This window comes from Trematomus bernacchii, unplaced genomic scaffold (genome assembly GCF_902827165.1).
Source record: "Trematomus bernacchii unplaced genomic scaffold, fTreBer1.1, whole genome shotgun sequence".
Taxonomy (NCBI): domain Eukaryota; kingdom Metazoa; phylum Chordata; class Actinopteri; order Perciformes; family Nototheniidae; genus Trematomus; species Trematomus bernacchii.
Window position 1 is genome coordinate 891,012 of NW_022987966.1, and position 18,080 is coordinate 909,091.

At 41.0% G+C, this 18,080-nt stretch overlaps 1 protein-coding gene across 1 annotated transcript in view; it reads right to left on the reverse strand.

The window, feature by feature from the left end:
* LOC117471106 (spectrin beta chain, non-erythrocytic 4-like) overlaps positions 1 to 18,080 on the reverse strand; it is a 138,430-nt gene that overhangs the window by 94,233 nt on the left and 26,117 nt on the right. Inside the window, exons 5-20 of the mRNA XM_034115907.1 lie at positions 14,772 to 14,863; positions 14,568 to 14,648; positions 14,070 to 14,185; positions 13,842 to 13,954; positions 12,878 to 13,065; positions 11,786 to 11,903; positions 11,205 to 11,363; positions 10,191 to 10,493; positions 9,752 to 9,902; positions 8,772 to 8,908; positions 6,641 to 6,790; positions 5,658 to 6,026; positions 5,001 to 5,215; positions 4,718 to 4,855; positions 875 to 1,115; positions 436 to 594 (exon numbers count right to left, since the gene is read on the reverse strand). Of these exons, the coding sequence (XP_033971798.1) occupies positions 436 to 594; positions 875 to 1,115; positions 4,718 to 4,855; positions 5,001 to 5,215; positions 5,658 to 6,026; positions 6,641 to 6,790; positions 8,772 to 8,908; positions 9,752 to 9,902; positions 10,191 to 10,493; positions 11,205 to 11,363; positions 11,786 to 11,903; positions 12,878 to 13,065; positions 13,842 to 13,954; positions 14,070 to 14,185; positions 14,568 to 14,648; positions 14,772 to 14,863 (2,730 nt within the window). The remainder of the gene's footprint in view (positions 1 to 435; positions 595 to 874; positions 1,116 to 4,717; positions 4,856 to 5,000; positions 5,216 to 5,657; positions 6,027 to 6,640; positions 6,791 to 8,771; positions 8,909 to 9,751; positions 9,903 to 10,190; positions 10,494 to 11,204; positions 11,364 to 11,785; positions 11,904 to 12,877; positions 13,066 to 13,841; positions 13,955 to 14,069; positions 14,186 to 14,567; positions 14,649 to 14,771; positions 14,864 to 18,080) is intronic.

The following is an 18,080-nucleotide window of genomic DNA, read 5'->3' on the forward strand; positions in this document are numbered from 1 at the left end:
GCATGATAGGTCCCCTGTAAGTGTAATTTGGCTTGGCTTCCTATTTTGTATGGACATGCTTTTATTTTGAAGGAGAGTTAGCGCTGTTGACAGGAATTTGTTGTTGCTATGGAAACAACGTGACGGAGAAAAGGAGCGGAGATTAACGGAGAAAAGTAATATCTACATATAAAGACGGAGAAAGTAAACGATAACGTTTATGGTTAAGTGTTGGCACCCCCCGAAGAGGCACAAGCTCTTATGTTGATATTGGAGATTTTAATAAATTAAAAAAAAAGAAAAAAAAAGAATATCCGAATAACGAAATTGAAAACCGAATAGTAGGCCAACGACCGAATATTCGGATATTCGGGTACAGCCCTAGTGTGCGTGTGTGTGTGTGTGTGTGTGTGTGTGTGTGTGTGTGTGTGTGTGTGTGTGTGTGTGTGTGTGTACCTGTATGAAGCTCTGCAGCCTGCTGGCCACGGTCAGTGAGTCCTCGCAGCCCTGCAGGGTGCGTTTAAGCTCCTCCCACTCCACACTGATGCCATCAAACGGCACCAGAACCTCCATGGCCCGGATGGGATGGGCGTTGGCCATGTGCTCCGCCTCTTCCTGCATCACCAAACACAAACAGCATTATGGGAATTGTAGGCTTTTATGTTGCATAATACAACCTGCTTTTAAGCATCTTAACCTCCACACTTCAGTACATTTTGAAGTTACTGTAATGCTACCGATTTGTTGTTAAAGATCCTGTCTAATAAGACAAAAAGTGAAAAGTTTTTATTTTTATTTTAAAGTAAATAATTATTTTGTATTTAAAAAAAGAATGGAATAAAATATATCTTAAATAACGTCTTGAATAATAATGCATTTTCCCATAATTCCCTACCTGCAGATGCAGTAGTTTGGGCTCCAGGACAGACAGAGCTCCCTCCATGGTGGAGAGTCGTCTCTGCAGAGCCATGACCCCCCCCAGGTCACTGCCCATGTACTGGGTGGCGTTGATGGCTTTCCTCTTGTCCTGGATCTGGGACTTGATCTCGGCACACTCCAGCAGGTAGTTCTGCAGGCGGAGCATGGAGTCCAGCTGATCCTTCTTCTGTTCCACCAGCTCCACAATGCTGTTCCACCTGGTGACAGACAGACAGGAGAGAGACATGCTGACAGTGACTGTGGTAGTGTAATGGAGAGACGTGCAATAGAGTGGATTTACCGTGGCATTTAACACATATCACAGTGAACAGTATGATCTGCTGCACCGAACAACATTTGTATGCCATATATACGGAGCCAGTTTCGGATCAATTAAAGCAACATTTATTTTCTTCTGCTCATGTGCAATATACACTTTTACACAATTTAGGCTATATTTTTTTAAAGGTTTACCTGCTTCTTCAATACTTTTATCACAATTTTTTTTAAATAATGGTACTTGTTTTTTTTGTGTGCATATTTGTGTTTTTGTTATTTTATATTTGTATTGACTTTTTACTTAATATGGTAAGTCTACTCTTTTTCTTTTATCTGCACTGTACCTTTTCTGCTGTGACGCCGTGAATGTTCCTGCTGCAGGACGGATAAAGGGTTCCTAAATTAAAATAAATCCTAAACTGTAGGCTTACTGGGCTATAATCCAGCCCTACATTTTTCTTGGTCAAAAGAACTGCTGCAAATACAGCAACTGAAAATATCACAGCCAATGGGGTTGAACCCAAACCCAGTCAATGCTGGATAGTTATTAGTAAAAGTCTCAATGTTATGAAGACCTGATATTTCATTTCATTTCAAACCTTTATTTAACCAGATTGGTCCCAATGAGATCATAGATCTCTTTTTCAAGGGAGACCTGCAGCATATAGGTTCCACATGAAACATAAAACAATAAAGGACATCATACATTATATTTACAGGATACATTTACATAGTTATAGACATTTACAAGTACCCATAGTATCAACGAGCATGTCATTTAGCCTAGCTTTAAAAACATGCAGAGGAATGAGATTGCTCAGTTTCAATTCTTGCTGAAGATTGTTCCAAGCAAGTGGAGCTGCGCACATAAAAGCTCATGCGATCTCAGACAATAGCTGCTTGCAACTCTCTGTGTTATCAGAGAGCAGATATAATACGGGAGTTTACCCAACAAAGCTTTATAAATAAACGTGTACCAATGACTGAGCCTCCGTACAGTAAGTGATGGCGAACCTGCCTTGGCATACAGGGTACAGTGATGTGTAAGTGCTTTACAATTTGTGACAAATCTCAGTGCGCTGTGATAGGCGGCATCTAACTTGTTCAGGTAATGGGCAGGTGCATTCATATAGACCAGATCACCATAGTCCAGCACAGGTAAAAAGGTCACAGAGCCTTTTCCTGGCCTCAAGCGAGAAACAGGACTTGTTTCTGAAAAAGAAACCTAGTCTAACGCTCAGCTTTTTAAGCAGATTATTGACCTGAAGTTTAAAAGTAAGACAATCATCAAGCCAGATACCTTGGTATTTATAACAGGCAACCACTTCAAGTACTTGTCCTTGCACAGTAACAATATCTAAAACAGGCTCTGGTGTCCTTTTAGCTTTTGAAAAAAGCATTACCTTGGTTTTATCAACATTTAAAAGAAGCTTAAGTTCAGAGAGCTGAGTCTGAATAATGTTAAAAACAGCCTGTAATTTAACGCCAGCCTCCTTAATGGAGGGACCTGCACAATACATCACGGTATCATCCGATATGAACTATTATGTGAGACAGTGGATTGTGTTCGCTCTGGTTTCAGCCCAGGACATGTCTGCTCACCATATCCTCACACAATATGTTCTCCTGATTCTGCTCCAGACCAGCAGGTCTCACTACACACCCATTCAGCTAAGAAACACACACATGCTCACATGAACACACACACACTGATCCGTGTGACTGTAATGAGGTAATGGCAGACAGAGCGCTCAGCAGGCAGGAGAACAGCTCGGTAACACTGACCTCAGAGCTGCACAAGCACTCTGATATATGCCGACTGTTGAAGGGTGGGTGTGTGAGAGTGCTTAATAAATATGTCACATAACACGTGTATGTACAGTATGTATACAGGGAAGCAGTGATAAATAAAGAAGAATACAGTATGTTTTATGTATTTATAAATAAAATAAAGGATAAGTATAAATGTCTGTGATTTTCAGTTAACATTTTTAATTAAAAAAATATATATAAAAAGCTAATTGTAATTTATGTAATAAAAGTTTACGTGCCAGCATTCTCAACTATTATTTTTGTATTTAATTTTAATCAGGTAGGAAATGAAAAAATGAGGGTTGAAACTGACTGAATCTTGTTGGAATATGAGTGAAAATATATACTTATACAAGCTACAATATATATTTCATATAACTTCTATCCAATCATAAATGGTGGGTTGCTCTGATTTTAGCCACCATGACAGTGTTTTTTCTTGCTGCTAAAAGTATTTGTTAAAGCCAGTTTCTGATCATTGATATTAGAACAGAAAAGATCCCATGTAGTTAAGTTTGTACAAATAAAGCAGATATGAATGAGAGGAGGCGTTGATATTTGTATTTGTTTTGGCCTGGTCTTGACGGAGGCAGCCAGCACAGATGGTCGCCCTGAGAGAAGCGCTGTGCCGAGGTCACAAGACTCACCGACAGCCGGCCGACTGCCTGCTGCCAGACGGAGCTGTGGTCAGGGACTGAGAGCCGGCCTATCACAGGCTCCACCTGGCCTAACCGTGTCGGCCAAGCAGAGAGAGACCGGAGCAACAGACACTTGGAAGATATTCATGCTCCTATTAAACATTTAAAATAGCGGGCACTGAATTTATACTCTAAAGAGTAAGATAGAAATAGGTAGGAGTTTATCCTCTTTTAAGACTGCAAGTGACAGGACACGAGGCGCTCGTCAAAAGACAATTACAGGAAAACAATGATCAACAAAAATAATTTCAACAGTATGAATTCCCCTGAATATTACACAACCCCACAAAATCTCTCCCTCGCCATCTCTCTTTTCTTTCTCTCTCTCCTCCCACCTACTCCTCCCCAATCCCAGTACAGTATATTAACAATATGAATGCATTTCTGGAAGACTTTCCTTTACTGATCCTGCAGCATACTCTCCTTACTTAAGTGTTTCAGTGTCCTGTTAATCAACACTTGGGCAGCAGCAAACACTGGGAAATAAAGATTTCTGTGATTAGTGATCTGATGGCCGTGAGCGTAAAAAGACACAGGCTGTGTATTTAACTGTTAATGCATATCATGTTGCTGTCTGTAAAGGGTTAGTACATTTAGTTAGTAATGCTGCATAGGGCTTTGTTCACATTTTCATTTGTGGAAATGGGTGTAAATGGGGCAATGTCCGACTGAAGATAGATACATCATCTCTGATATCAGGCTAATACATAGTTGTAGCTGTGATATGATAAAATGAGTAATACAATAAGTAATTGAGACAATAATCATATATTTTCCATTTAATTCCACTTCATTTGATTTAATCTTTCTCTGCATTGTGTATTTTAATTTGCCCTGTTTTTAAAAGCAGCTGTATAAATAAACTTACATTACCATTTAGGACTCTTATCTACAAAAAGTAGCCATGACATTTGCAGTTTAGTAAAAAGAAAGGTATGTTAAAGCAAAACTGCTGGCTAAGGATTATTGGATATGTTGTCAGTACATGGTGGTGGTAATGGTTGTAGTTGAGATGCGTTTGGTTTCAGTACCTGGAGTTAAGGTGGTCCTGACATCCTCTGACCTCTGTGGAGGACGGATGACCTCCATCCAGGAGCTGCTGAACGATCTGGTTAACGTCCAGAATCCTTCCCATCAGGCTGTTCATCTCTTGGTCCAGGCTTTCAAACCTACAACATACGGCATTGTGGGATACGAAGAACAAATTCAGTGTCTTAAGAGGTTTCAGCTTGGGTTAAAATAACAGGCACCCAGCTGAGCTTCCAATTGGTGCCACAGGAATCAAACCTTCCTTTTCCTCTCCCTCTCCTTCACCTGTGAGCCACCATCTCCACGTCCTCCAGCCTTTCTGGGATCTCCATCTTGTCCAACCACTGCTCCTTCTCATCGATCCACAGCTCGCAGGCATTGACCTCGCTGAACATGCGGTAGACGGCGAGGGCGTCGTGGAGCCACTGCTGTCTGAGCACCGCCACCTCCACCACCTCCGTGTACAGCTGCTCCACCTCCCCCATGCGCACCAGCACCTCCTGCAGAGAGGAAGCGAGAGAGGACACAGGGGGGTAAAGTAAAGGATGTAGAAGGACTATCTGTCACGATCTGCCTGTGTTTTCCTGTTTTATTTTTTAAATTGTTCACCTGTGTTATTTCTGTTTTGACTTTCCTGTTTGATTGTTTGATTGTGATCACCTGGTGCCCCTGTGTTTTTCTTACCTCCCCACCTGTGTCTTGTCCTTAGTCTAACATGTATTTGAGTTCTTGTTTTCTTTCAGTTGTTGTCAGATTCTTGATGTTTTGGTTCTTTTTTGCCTTGTATTTTCTTGCCTAGCGCTGTTCATTCCTGGACAACCTACAATAAAGGATTTGTCTCCGAAGTTACTTTGTGTGCTGCACTTGGGTCCTACCTGCACTGCTACCAAGACTTGACACAATCAAAGTACCAAAAAAGTAACATTTATTTTCCTGCCTCACCTCCTGATCGCGGTAGCGCAGAGGCAGCGCCACCATGTGTTTGCGCAGTGCCAGCACGTGCATGCGGTGTTTGTCCACGGCCTCGCTGACCCCTCTGTGTTTCTTCAGAAGCGACTGGGTGGAGTACTCGTCGTGTCCAAAGTCTTCGCTGGACACCAGGCGGTAAGCGTCCTGCAGCCACGCCACCAGGTCGTCCGTCTCCGTGGAGAACTGGAAAAAGTTGAGCGCCTCCTGCAGGTGGCCCAGACGCTGCGCGGCCTGGTCCTCCAGACTCTTCCACTCGCTCTTCACCTCCATGATGCGCTCCTGGATCCCCGCCGTGCCGAAGCTCTTCTCACTCAGGATCTGCTTTCCTCGCTTCATGGTGTTCTAGAAGAGTCAGGATGGAGGAATAATGGTGTCCAAATGATTACACTACTGTTGTAGTAAAGTGGAGTGCTAACCAACGGTTAACACACAGTGGGACATTATTTTAAAACATTTGACAAACTTAATTTGGCTTCTATAGACAAATTGACATAGTATGCATGTTCTCTATCATTGTCTTCAAATTAGCACATTTCCCACACATCACATCAGCACTGCTAAGCTAAAAGCGGCTAATGTTTAGCGTAATTTAGACACTTGTTAGCAATCGCACATCAGCCATTCCCCAGTGGGGTATTTACTGACATATTCTATGTAGTAAAACAAAACAAATCTCTTTAGCTTGTGTAGACCATCATATTTCAGGCTTCTATCCAGAAATGTAAACTTCAACACTGACCAAGTAACAGCATCTACTGCAAAACATATTCTACAAAAGGCCGGGTGATATAACAACTGTATTTTTACTATTTCAAAATAAGTAGGTAGTATGGTTGGTTAGGTTCGGTTTTTTTGTAGGTTAGATGAAACGTCATTTATAAATGCATTCATTTACTGAAGTACATGAAGTTCAGAACAGCAGGTTACGGTGGTATCACACTTGCTCACACACACACCTGCAGCAGCGAGCGGTGAGCCAGCAGCTCTCCAGCCAGCGTCTTGTGTTTCTGCAGCAGCTTCAGCACACTGCTCAGGTCCTTCCCGTAGCCCTGAGCACTCAGGATGGAGCTCTTCTCCCTGATCCAGGCCTCCGACTCCTCCAGCTCCTGCAGCACAACACACAGACAAACAAGCATGTTAACGTTCAAACAGAAACTATATTTAAGAATAACATTTTGAAACAGAAAAAGTGAAGGAAAAGGTATAGATGCAATAAACAAAACATTTAATGAAATGAAATGAAAAGAGATGACAAACAAATGTGATGCAACTGATAAGTGAAAACAGAAAAAAACATTTAAAAGAAATAACATAATTTAAAGGGCAAAATAGATAAGAGAGAACCTATATAAAGGAAGAAGTGAATACATTCTGAAAAATGCCTGAAGTCCATCTAACACTGATCTCAGTCCAGGGAGGCAGCAGGGGATCAGCCAAATAAAGTGATGTGACAGAATGACGGCCCGTCCACACAGCAGCCTTAAAAAATCTTGGAACGCTTCTGCCCATTCACTTTGAATGGGGTGACGTCACTTTGCCTCACTTTTCGCCGAACTGCATTGTGGGAAGCAGAGCGGAGATTTTCAGGATTTTCAGGATTCAAAGTTGAGCAATGTTCAACTTTTGAAGCTGAGGTGGAAGCGTCAGCCAATCAAATCCCGTGTATGCAAATCTGACAGTTCAAGCTCTAGCCAATCAAACGGCGTGTATGCTGGGAGAGACATACCGCAGGTCATTTCCTCATATTCCAAAAAATGGAGGAGAAATTAGCGGTTGGGAATCACCCGGTGCTTTATGACCAGTCCCTATTTACCTACCGGGATATAAACCGGAGGAGCCAGGCATGGAGGGAGGTGGCAGAGACAGTGGTAGGTTTTCGCCTGTTTGGGGAGTTTATATCCAGTTTACTTCAAACTTTTTTGCTTCGTATGTCGCGGGCGGGAGATTCATGTGATTGGTTGTTGGTGCCTTGCTCGCAAAAAATCCCCAAGCTTCAGATACGCCCACCTCCAAGATTTTTTTAACGCTGCTGTGTAGACGGGCCGTGAGTGATTCAGTGGGATCCAATGAGTCTACGCTATCCTCATTATACACTCATTACTTTCATAGTTCCTTCTCAAAGCTTGTTCACTAACATTAATAAGTCGTTCATCATCTCTCTGTGTTATCACAGTCAGACGCAGACTTTTTAGGAAAGACAGATGATTATTGACTGCCAAAAAAGACAATATGATGCGAAGCCCAAAATAAAAATATAGTGTGTAGAGTGTGTTTAAAATATGTCTGAGTTTATAACAAACAGCTTAATTTAATGTTGGTATCTGATTAGAATTTCTACCAAAGATTCAAAGGCTTTATTTGTCTGCACAATAGCTACGGCAAAGTGTTGGCAATACAAATCCAATGTCTAAAGCTGCAAATAAACAATGTATTATGAACAAACAGTACGTAATTGATGAGTTAAACTATATGCAGGAATCCTGAAGTCAAATGTAAAACCTTTTAAGACCTTTTTTAAGACCCTTTCCATACATTTTAAGACCTCATCGCCACTTGGAGTTTTAACCGGTTACATTGGCGACACACTTTACCTCACATTGACTATATACAGTATTGATTGTCCTTCCTCCTTATCTTCCAACCATTTGGACGCAGACTTGCATTTCCCCATAACGATGTTGTTTAACAACCGGCGTAAACGGGCCTTCGCGCGCTATCAAGCAGTGAGCGTGCGATGTCCTGTTCAGATGACGTCAAATCCAACGGGATGCCATAAATAAACTACACAGAATCACACTACACACCTACGCAATGATTACATTCAGGCAGACTGTAGAATACAACCTCTTTGGACAATTTATATACTTATTGAAAACAAGCTACAAAATGTAATACCTTGGAAAATGCCGTTCAATACTTTTTAATAGCCTTCATTTTCGCTAAATTGATTTATCAACTTTTAATACTTTTGAAGACCCCGCGGACACCCTGTAAACAGTCTTTTAACCTGTAAAAACGTTTCCTGAGTTTGTTCTATCAAACTATTTTGTATATAAAAGATACGTATATGCCTCAGCCCCCTCCTACCTGAAAGAAGGCCCACAGCTGTCTGGACTCCTCCAGCTCTTCACGTCTTTTAGCTGCCAGCTGTCTCAGCTCCTCCAGACAGGAAGACACATGGTTGACACGGTTACAGATCACCTGTGGGTCACATGGTTGGTAACCTGGGAGACAAAAAGATGAAGTCAATGACAATATGAAAATTGTTAGAGTTGTGTACTCTGAGCTGTATTACCGTAAAAGAATAAAGAACATGCACAGAATGCACAGAGCAGATCACCTTACTGACATCAAGTTCAGAATGTCTGTTTTCCATTTGTTTTGCATTTCCACTTATCGTGACTAAATAAGATGATTACTTGATCATTTCTAACTCCTTTTTTAATTAGGTTGGTCGGTTACAAAATAAAAAGCACTGAGGAAGTTTGGGAAAAATTGTTGGCTCTCCTTCCGATGACATATATATATATAATATAGATACATATCATATTTTTTTTTTGCACTTTTATTGTCATTACACAGTACAGGTACTATGTAACAAAATGGTTTCTCTGCATTTGACACTTCTACCTAGTGTTAGGAGCAGTATATGTTGTAGAGATGATGCTGTTGTTAATGTTACACCCTGTAGTCCTTATAAATTCATGAGTTGGCTTTTATATCAAAATATGCATCACATCTTATAACATTCTGATAAATAGCTTTTTAAAAATAATTGTATTAGTGTTCTGCAACCTGCAGTAAAGTGATTTATTTAAACATGTGTAAGGCTCCGTGGAAAAAGCTTTACTGTGTACAGTGCTAATTTCCCAAAGCCTGAGATCATTCCTTTTAGTGATTCTCATGAAATCAATTAGAAACTACATTTTTATGATGCCAGCCTTCAATACCAGCAATGCAAACTAAAAACCTTGAAACTTGGTTTGGATTTCTGTTACCATATGAAGCTTAAGGAAGATGAAATGAAACATTACACCAGCACAATGTTCAGTACACAGGCAGTATACCCTCTATGGTGGTGAATTTGAGTGCAGCGGTGTTCAGAGTCTCCACCCTCTCCGCCTGCACTGTGATGTCGGCCTCCTGCAGGCTGTGTTTCTGCAGCAGGTCGTCCACCTCCAGAAGATGCTTCCCAAAGTCCTTGGACAGCAGCTGGACCTGGAAGAGAGCAGGAGACAGATGACAAATGTAATGTAATTATACATAAGGATGTCTTTGTATGTTTAGCAGTTCCATTTCTACTTTTTATTTGTACTTAATATGTATAACACTTTGTCCTTCTCCTTTCACTTTCTGTCTTTCTCATGTCCCCTTTTTAATATTTATCATTCAGACTTTGGAGCTCCTCTGTAACATTGTCCACTATTTCCTTTCCTCTGTCTTTATTAAACTACTGAATCGGTTCAGTCTAAAGTGTCTTTATCTCTCTCACACATCCTCTGGTACCTGTGTGTCCTCCATCCAGTCGATCATGTAGACCATGTCCTGAAAGGTCTTCTGCATGGCTAGGTTCTTCTCCAGCCGGGTCCTCCTCCCAGCCACCAGCTCCTTCAGCAGGCTCCACTGTCCCAGGATGTTCTCCTTCCGTGCCAGGATACGCCGGATGTCGTAGTATCCTTCTGCCTCCATCTCTGCTCCGAGCTCCACCACCACACCAATCCGCTCTTCATACGAGGCTATGTCCGCCTCGATGGCCTCGTGTTTCTTCATCGCCGCCTCCACTGCTGGCAGGTCATAGCCAAAATTGTCCTGTAGGCAGAGAGCACAACCATGTGAAATAAAAGGAAAGGTAAGGGTGCAGCCGAGGCTAAGAGTGGGGGGGACAAAGAGGAGAGAAGTGAGAAAAGAGAGTTGCACACAGTATTATAGGACTTTACATACACAGGTTTATTTTATTATTATTATTATTATTATACAGCCTGTCAATTCATCTGAATGGAATACTATCCTCCTGCAGACCCACTTTGTGTTTTAACTGGTATAGTGCATGTACTGGTAATGTATGACCATTTTCTGGATACATTTATAATCTCAGGAAAATCCAGATTCTTCTGCTAAACAAAAGATGTCTCGTACTGTAAACAAAGAAGAAATAATCAAAGGAACAGAGTGATGACATACATGAAGAAGACACCAACAAACACACTAAAGTGTAAGTTGCAGACTGGTCCAGGATAGACTAGTTGTGATAAATCATGCTTTTATGTGCAGGTCCTAAACTCACATTAAAGCTGTGCCCTTTCATTTTTTTGAAACGAATGAAGTCTAAAATGGCTCCAATATTTATCTTAATGTATTATCATCTGCAATATTGGACTTTGCATCCATGAAAGTAGATTAAATAGTATGCATAAAACTTTAAATATGACATCTAAAGGAAAATTGAACTGTACAGCCAAACATTTCTTCTCTTTTGCAGTGAAAACATTTGCTTGTATCTCAGCTGTGTGAGGAACATACCTGCGACACGAGTCTCTGGTTCTCGTTGAGCCAGGCTTGTCTCATGGTGGTTTTGTGGTCGAAGCACTGAGCCAGCAGCTCCAGCTTCTCCTGACGAATCAGCTCCTTACGCAGAGCCACGCCCCTCTCATGTTCGGCCTTCTCCAGCCTCTCCCAGGCCTGGGATACAAAACGATACAAAAACCATTAACAGTGGTAATGTCATAGAACAATAATAGGGTAATGGAAAATGTTACAGTTTAAACAGGAAAATAACTTTAGTGGCTGTTTATCCAATTTGCCAAGGTCCTAGGCCACTTACACAAAGTTTCGATCCAAACTGGTAAACTAATGTAGTTCAAGTACGTCATAATTAAAATGATATGTAAATGTCATGCCAACATAAATAACTTTTTTCGCAAATAAGAATATGTGCTTGGCTCTTACAGTAAAGTGTTCATGTTGAAGGTGCAGGTTTTCTCTCAAGAACCATGTCAATATTTTCATTTATCAATAACTCACTTGTGTGTCGCCACTGAATGATTTAGTAAAAGGTGATATAATGTGTATAATAGAAGAACTACGCAGTGGGGATGTCTGACCTTGTTGATCTCTGAGATGAGCTTCCCGTCATGAGGCACATAGGGTTTCTGGTTGTTGGCTCGGAGCTTGCTCTGGATGGTGAACAGAAGAACTTCTAGATTCCCCTTCTCCTGAAACCTGAGCGAGAAACGGACAAATCAAGTTAGTCAGTTTCTTTAAAAACATCATTTTTCAAAGGCCTCTTCCTGTGTAGGACGTGCTCAAAATATTTCCAACTTCGATTAAGAAACCTCAGGCGCCGAGTTGCTCAGGTTTCAGAGCTGAAGGACACTAACAGCGTGTACCAACACCTGGCCATTCGTTACTTCTTTGATCCAATAAAGTGACATTTTCTGAACAAACAAGGAGCCGGTCAATAAAAAATAAGACATTGTAACCTTGATGCGCACATTTTTTCCGTGGAAACTGATTAATTCTGAGAAGTATGTCATCTATGGCTAGAGGTAACAGTTGTTTGCATTATTCATTTATCTCAGTTTCTTTTTTTATGATTCGATGTATTTGTCTATTATTGTCAGAAAACAAAGACAGTGCCCTTTGTGTTTTCCCAGAGTTTAAGGCAATGTCTGCAGTAACATTTTGTATGATGAACAATCCCAAACCTTAAGGTATTCAGTTTATTTTCATATTCCCCAGGCATTCCTGAGATATATATTTCATGAAAATGGGATGGATGTATGGATGACCAGGATTATAATTCCTCCAGCCCCTTGTCGTTCAAACCATTTTCAAAATCATGGTTTTATATATTGTTGTTTCTTTCTCTTATTATATATTCATATATATTTCTTATCTCTCCTTAAAAAGATTAATGAACAGATGCCGCAAATACTCACATTTACTCAGCTGGAAATCCATAAATGTTGTAGTAGATACATTTTTCAAGTATTCAATTATTGATTGACTTTCCACTTTTTTTAACTATGTGGTCAGAAGTAGTGTTTTAATGACATGTGCTTTTAAGTATAGGGTTCGCATGAATTCATACACATGCACGATGAAGCCTACCTCATTTTGCATTTGCCATTTGATAAATGAGACAAAAATGGCATTAAATATCAAGATGCCATTTAAAGATCCACACAACGTACTTGATGGGCTTCTCGATGGTGCAGTAGGTGGTGAAGGCCTGCAGCTGCTGCTGGACTCCGGTCAGAGAGTTGGCGAACTTCTGGTTGCTGAGGACCGCGATGGTCTTCTCTATCCAGTCCAGCAGGTCTGAGGCCAGGGCATCGTAGCGGTTCACGATGTTCTCTGCTTCAATACAACTGTCTAGCACCTGAGTCAGACCGAGGGAGAAGGTTAGGAGGAGATTCAGAGAGCCAGGGTTAAGTAATGAAAGGAGAAAGAGACATTTCTCAGGATAACAATGTTTTTATATTTCTCTATTTCTTGTGTTTTAGCTAGCAGTCAATGAAGGCCCTTCAACTTTCATAAGATGTCACATAAAGGTTGTTAATGTAGTAGTTCCCAGGGATAGAAATAGTTTTTTTTTTAACAAATTGTTTTGTCTCTCATATGCGAATATTGAGACTGTGAACGCAGAATCTCACAAATAGATTCACAAACAACAAGAAAAAGATTTGTGTTCACTTTTGTTTAAGACAAGAATGTGCTTGACATCTTTCTTATAGTTTATCTATTCTTTTGCTAAAAGATGTACATTTGGAGTTATACATTTTGAATGATATACATTAAAAGTACAATCATAATGGTTAATAACATTTTGGAGTGACATGCTTTTCTTTAAAAAAGTGTGTCCTGTCATTTTGAGTTTTATATCATCCAGAAAAGAAAACTCTGTGGTTTTGATCTGCTTGTGACACATGTGGAACAACAATTTTTATTTTTGACGTCAAGTAGATTCAGTTAAACTACATCAGATAGATACGAGTAGTCCATGACAAACAGCTAGAACACATTGCAGTTAACATTTAAACAAAGGCTAGTTGTTCCCAGTTCTGTGAAAGAAAGGATAGATGGTGAATTCACGGACGTGTACCTTGCAACATAACTGGTGTCTATGTGTGTATCTGCACATATCCACTCTGTTACCTTGCCAACCCTCTTGCCCTCCACAATAAGAGCCTTCATCTTGGAGAAGTAGTGGTAGTAGGAGACCACATAGGTGATGATGGACTTTTCATCTGGGTTCTCTGTGTTCACATCTGATTCGGAGAGTGGTGTTTGAGACAGAGAGCAGAGGGAGAGAAACACAGATTTGTTGAAGGTCTCAGTTAGTGAAAGAAAAGCACCTTTACACTATAAGCAGCTCGCTCTCACCCTCAGGATCCAGGAGTTTGGTGAGGCCCAGGTTATGCTCAGCGATGTTGAAAGCTTGCTGGAGGTTGTGGGTTGCATTGGACCGCGTCAGCTTGTGGAACTCTATCAGATCAGGTCTGCAGGGCGCAAGTTCATGAAACTCAATTTCTCATACACCCTTTCCACTCTATATTTCTGTTTATCCACAATTTAATGTAATTCGTTTTTGGTCATGTTTGTACATCAAAATCATATTACTTGAATTCCTGAAATACAAAAAAATATGCCAATTCTTCTGTAAATTAACTCAACAACATTGCAATCTTTCCCACTATTGTCAATCTGCAGTTGTCCTGTAAAACTGTTCATTTGTGTGAACTGATCCTGTATCACTGCTGCTCATGACTGTATGCATGTCAAGATGTGAGAGTATAGGTGTGTGTTTGACTAGATATATGGAGTGTGTACGTAAGAGAGCATGTGCAGTGTGAGCATCTAGAGATGAGCTAGGAACACTACCTGTGTCTGTGTATGAGAGCGTTGAAGGCGAGGCCGTCTCTCCAGCAGGTGGTGAAGTTCTGGATGTTGACCTCAGGGTACCTGGAGCACACAGACATATTTTCTCCCTTCTTAAAATGTAAACCAAGGAGCACCAAGATACTAATACTGGGTACATTACATAAATGATGATGAATTTGACAGTATTTGTATTCCACTGCTCACCCTGCGGTCTTCATCTGGCACCAGAGCAGCAGGGCGTCCTTGGCAGAGCGGGTTTCTCTGTTGTCCTCCGTCTCTATTTTGATCACCTGGATCTGAACAGGGACACAGCAAAGCAACAGTTCAGCGTCTGTGAGCGAGACATGGGGGCACAGACTCTCCACCTTCTGTCTCAAAAATGTTTGCACTGCTTTGTTATGGAAATATACAGTATATATTCACATCTTAAGTATTAACCGTATACTGTAGTCGTCTACTGGTGCATCGTTTAACAAATAGTTGTCACTTCCTTCCAATTTACTGATTAGTACAATATACTGTGTTGCTGTGCCATTTCATTTGATTGTCAACACTTTTGTGTGAAATGTATGCACCATATGGTGACCTTCAAATTCCCACAATAAAGGGAACAAAGGAGTACCTTCTTGATCTAAACAATTTGAAAAGAAATGTGAATATTTTGACTGATATTGCGGTTATAATTTAGGAGAAATAAATCCAAATGATCATGGTGTGGTTTTTTACCAAACAAATATATTTTCCTAAATCTGTAGAATACGTTTTGTATGCCGGGATGTCTCTGCAGATCTACAATGCTTTATTTAGTGGGAATGCTGATACAGCATTCCAACTATATGTTATTCTACGGACAACATTTTTATTATTCCACCGGAATTTTGCACCTCTTCTCCTCCTGCATTGAACATCCGTAGAAACTCCGTTCAAACATCAAAACGTTCAGCTCGGTCGGGAATCGATGGCTATTACTTTTCTCATTCATAACTTTCATAATTCCAGAGATACATCCCATAATACATCACATTTTTAACCATTGAAGTCAATGGAGAAATTCTTCAGACTTCAACAAATCTTCATGCGACTTCAACTGCTAACTGTTCATTCATACTTTCACTCAGAAACCTCATTCCAACTTTAAAATGTTACACATCTTTCTGACATTATTCGTGTAACACAACTTTCGAAATCTGATTCTTACTTTTAGAGATATGAAACATTGTTCAGACCTTGTTAAAGAGGTTTTCTTCAGATTTTAACATTAACTAGAGTGCGTGATGTCACAGCTAGAGGGTAGGAAATCTTGAAATTTGCCTTCATATTTCTTTTTAAAACTGCCATAATTCCCAAACCTTACATTCTTGAGACATAATTTTTATGACAAACGTAGGAAAACATCTCGTAGCTTGAAAAAGGACAAATAATTAAGCAAAATAATTAAACAAAATGCCTCTTGAGGGCATGAAGTGACAAAAACTTTCAACATGTCTCCATTAACACCCATTGTAATTTCAGGCTGATATTTCCTCACAGTAGCAGCCGCACACCTTTAGTTAAACTGCCAAAAAGGCCACATTATTAACCCGAAAGTACACAAAAATTACACTTCCTTGACATGCTTCACGTTTTGAACTTTCACAGATATCTGTTATGGTTCTTCCACAAAACGTTCACATGTAAGAGGTTTATCTCTCATTCAGAACAATGCAAACCTTTGATCTCTACAGAGCTCGTTAGCTCAACTATAAACACCTGTGTAATGCCCCTTTCACACCAACGCGGTTCCCGTTCTAGCTCTCCGTGCTAGTGCTTTTCTGGTTCGGAACCGGTTCTTCTTTTCAGCCCCCGTTTTGTTCACACTGCCCAGAGCCCGACTGGTGCTGCCGTGGCTGCGTCATGACGTCACCGTTTACGTCGCTGATTTTCTCCCCAACGGCGCTCACAATAACAACAATGGTGGACTGCGTCGGGTCGATTAAATAAAATAACGACTTCTCCAACCTTATACTTTTCTCCAGAGTGCCGTGGTTAATTGTTTATTCATGTGTTTCAGCGGCATTTACCGACCGCTGCAGTGCTGCTCTTCCACCGGAGTTTATTCTCCCGTTAACTCACACGGCAGCGGCCGCTGTAAAGTCTTCACTGTCTGACTGTCACACATTACATTACATGTTACTTGTTAGACGCTTTTATCCAAAGCGACTTACATACTCAATACTGTGGGCAATCCCCACAGGAGCAATTTGGGGTGAAGTGTCTTGCCCAGGGACACAACAACATGCTGACTGCAGTGGGGTTTGAACCTGTGCTCCCTTGATCCGAACACCAACGCTCTATCCACTGCGCCACGTGCCTGCTTGCCACACAAGCAGCTGATACATATCCCCAATTCCCCATAAGTGAATGTGTGTCAGTCTGAATTGACGCTGTTTGGCATCACAACGCTGTCATGAAAGTTTCTCTGGTATAAAATGGGTGATGTTAGCATAGCAACCGAAGCTAAACTGACTATCTTGACTACTTGTTGCTATCCTATTGTGGCATAAGCCGTTTTCTACAGGCACATTTTACCGGCGTATTTTTCATTATGATTCTACTTGTGATAGTCGGACATGACAACCTGTGCAGCCCATGTATTGATTCCATCCGATAGCTGCTATAATACAAAACAAAACGTCTGCCTGCTCTCCACAATGATCAATGACAGTGAACGGATGGTCAAAGTAAGGTACAAATAAACAGAATTACACGAAGCCTGGTTAGTGTTGCCTGACTTTATAAAGTGTGTTTTTTTTATAAGTGTGTGGTTGCGTTCTAGTCACTTTGCTCAGCGCTACTGCTTGTCACCACTTTTATTTGCCTTACTCTCCATAAACTGTTAACTCAGGTTAATCTCGCCCCCCTCCGACTTAAGCGTTACGTATGCGGTTCTTGCTTCTAGACCGACAATTTTTTTTCGGTGCTTAGAGCCGGCTCCGCTGCGGTGTGAACAGGAAAAACCGCTGCTTATCAGGCTCTAGCTCCGAACCGGCCCTGGAACCGCGTTGGTGTGAAAGGGGCATAATAGAGTGGCGAAGCGTTAGCGTTAGCCTTTCTCCCCTGGGCTTAAATTGTGTATTATAGAATGATCACACCGGTGTGACAGTACTCTTCAAAGGGTTCACGAAATATGACTACTACTCTTACTGTTTAACATTTTGGGTTACTTAGGCGCCGTTTATACGAGGAGAAAACTGCTTGTATCTGCATAGTTTCGCGTGCGTATAGCCCTATTATTTACACGAGGCCGATAGAAACTGACCCCACAAACGATAACGGGTCCCAAGGTGGATAGATTTGCAAACGAAACGCTCTGGGGGGTCAACCGAGTCCGTGTAATCACCTCTATACGAATATTTCCTGAAAAAATAACGATAGCTCCACCTTTCCCCACCTCTCCTGCTCACTGCTGTAGCATGGCTGTGTTAATTAAACGCACAAGGGGTTCTTGAATGAAATAATATTATAAAAGGCAAA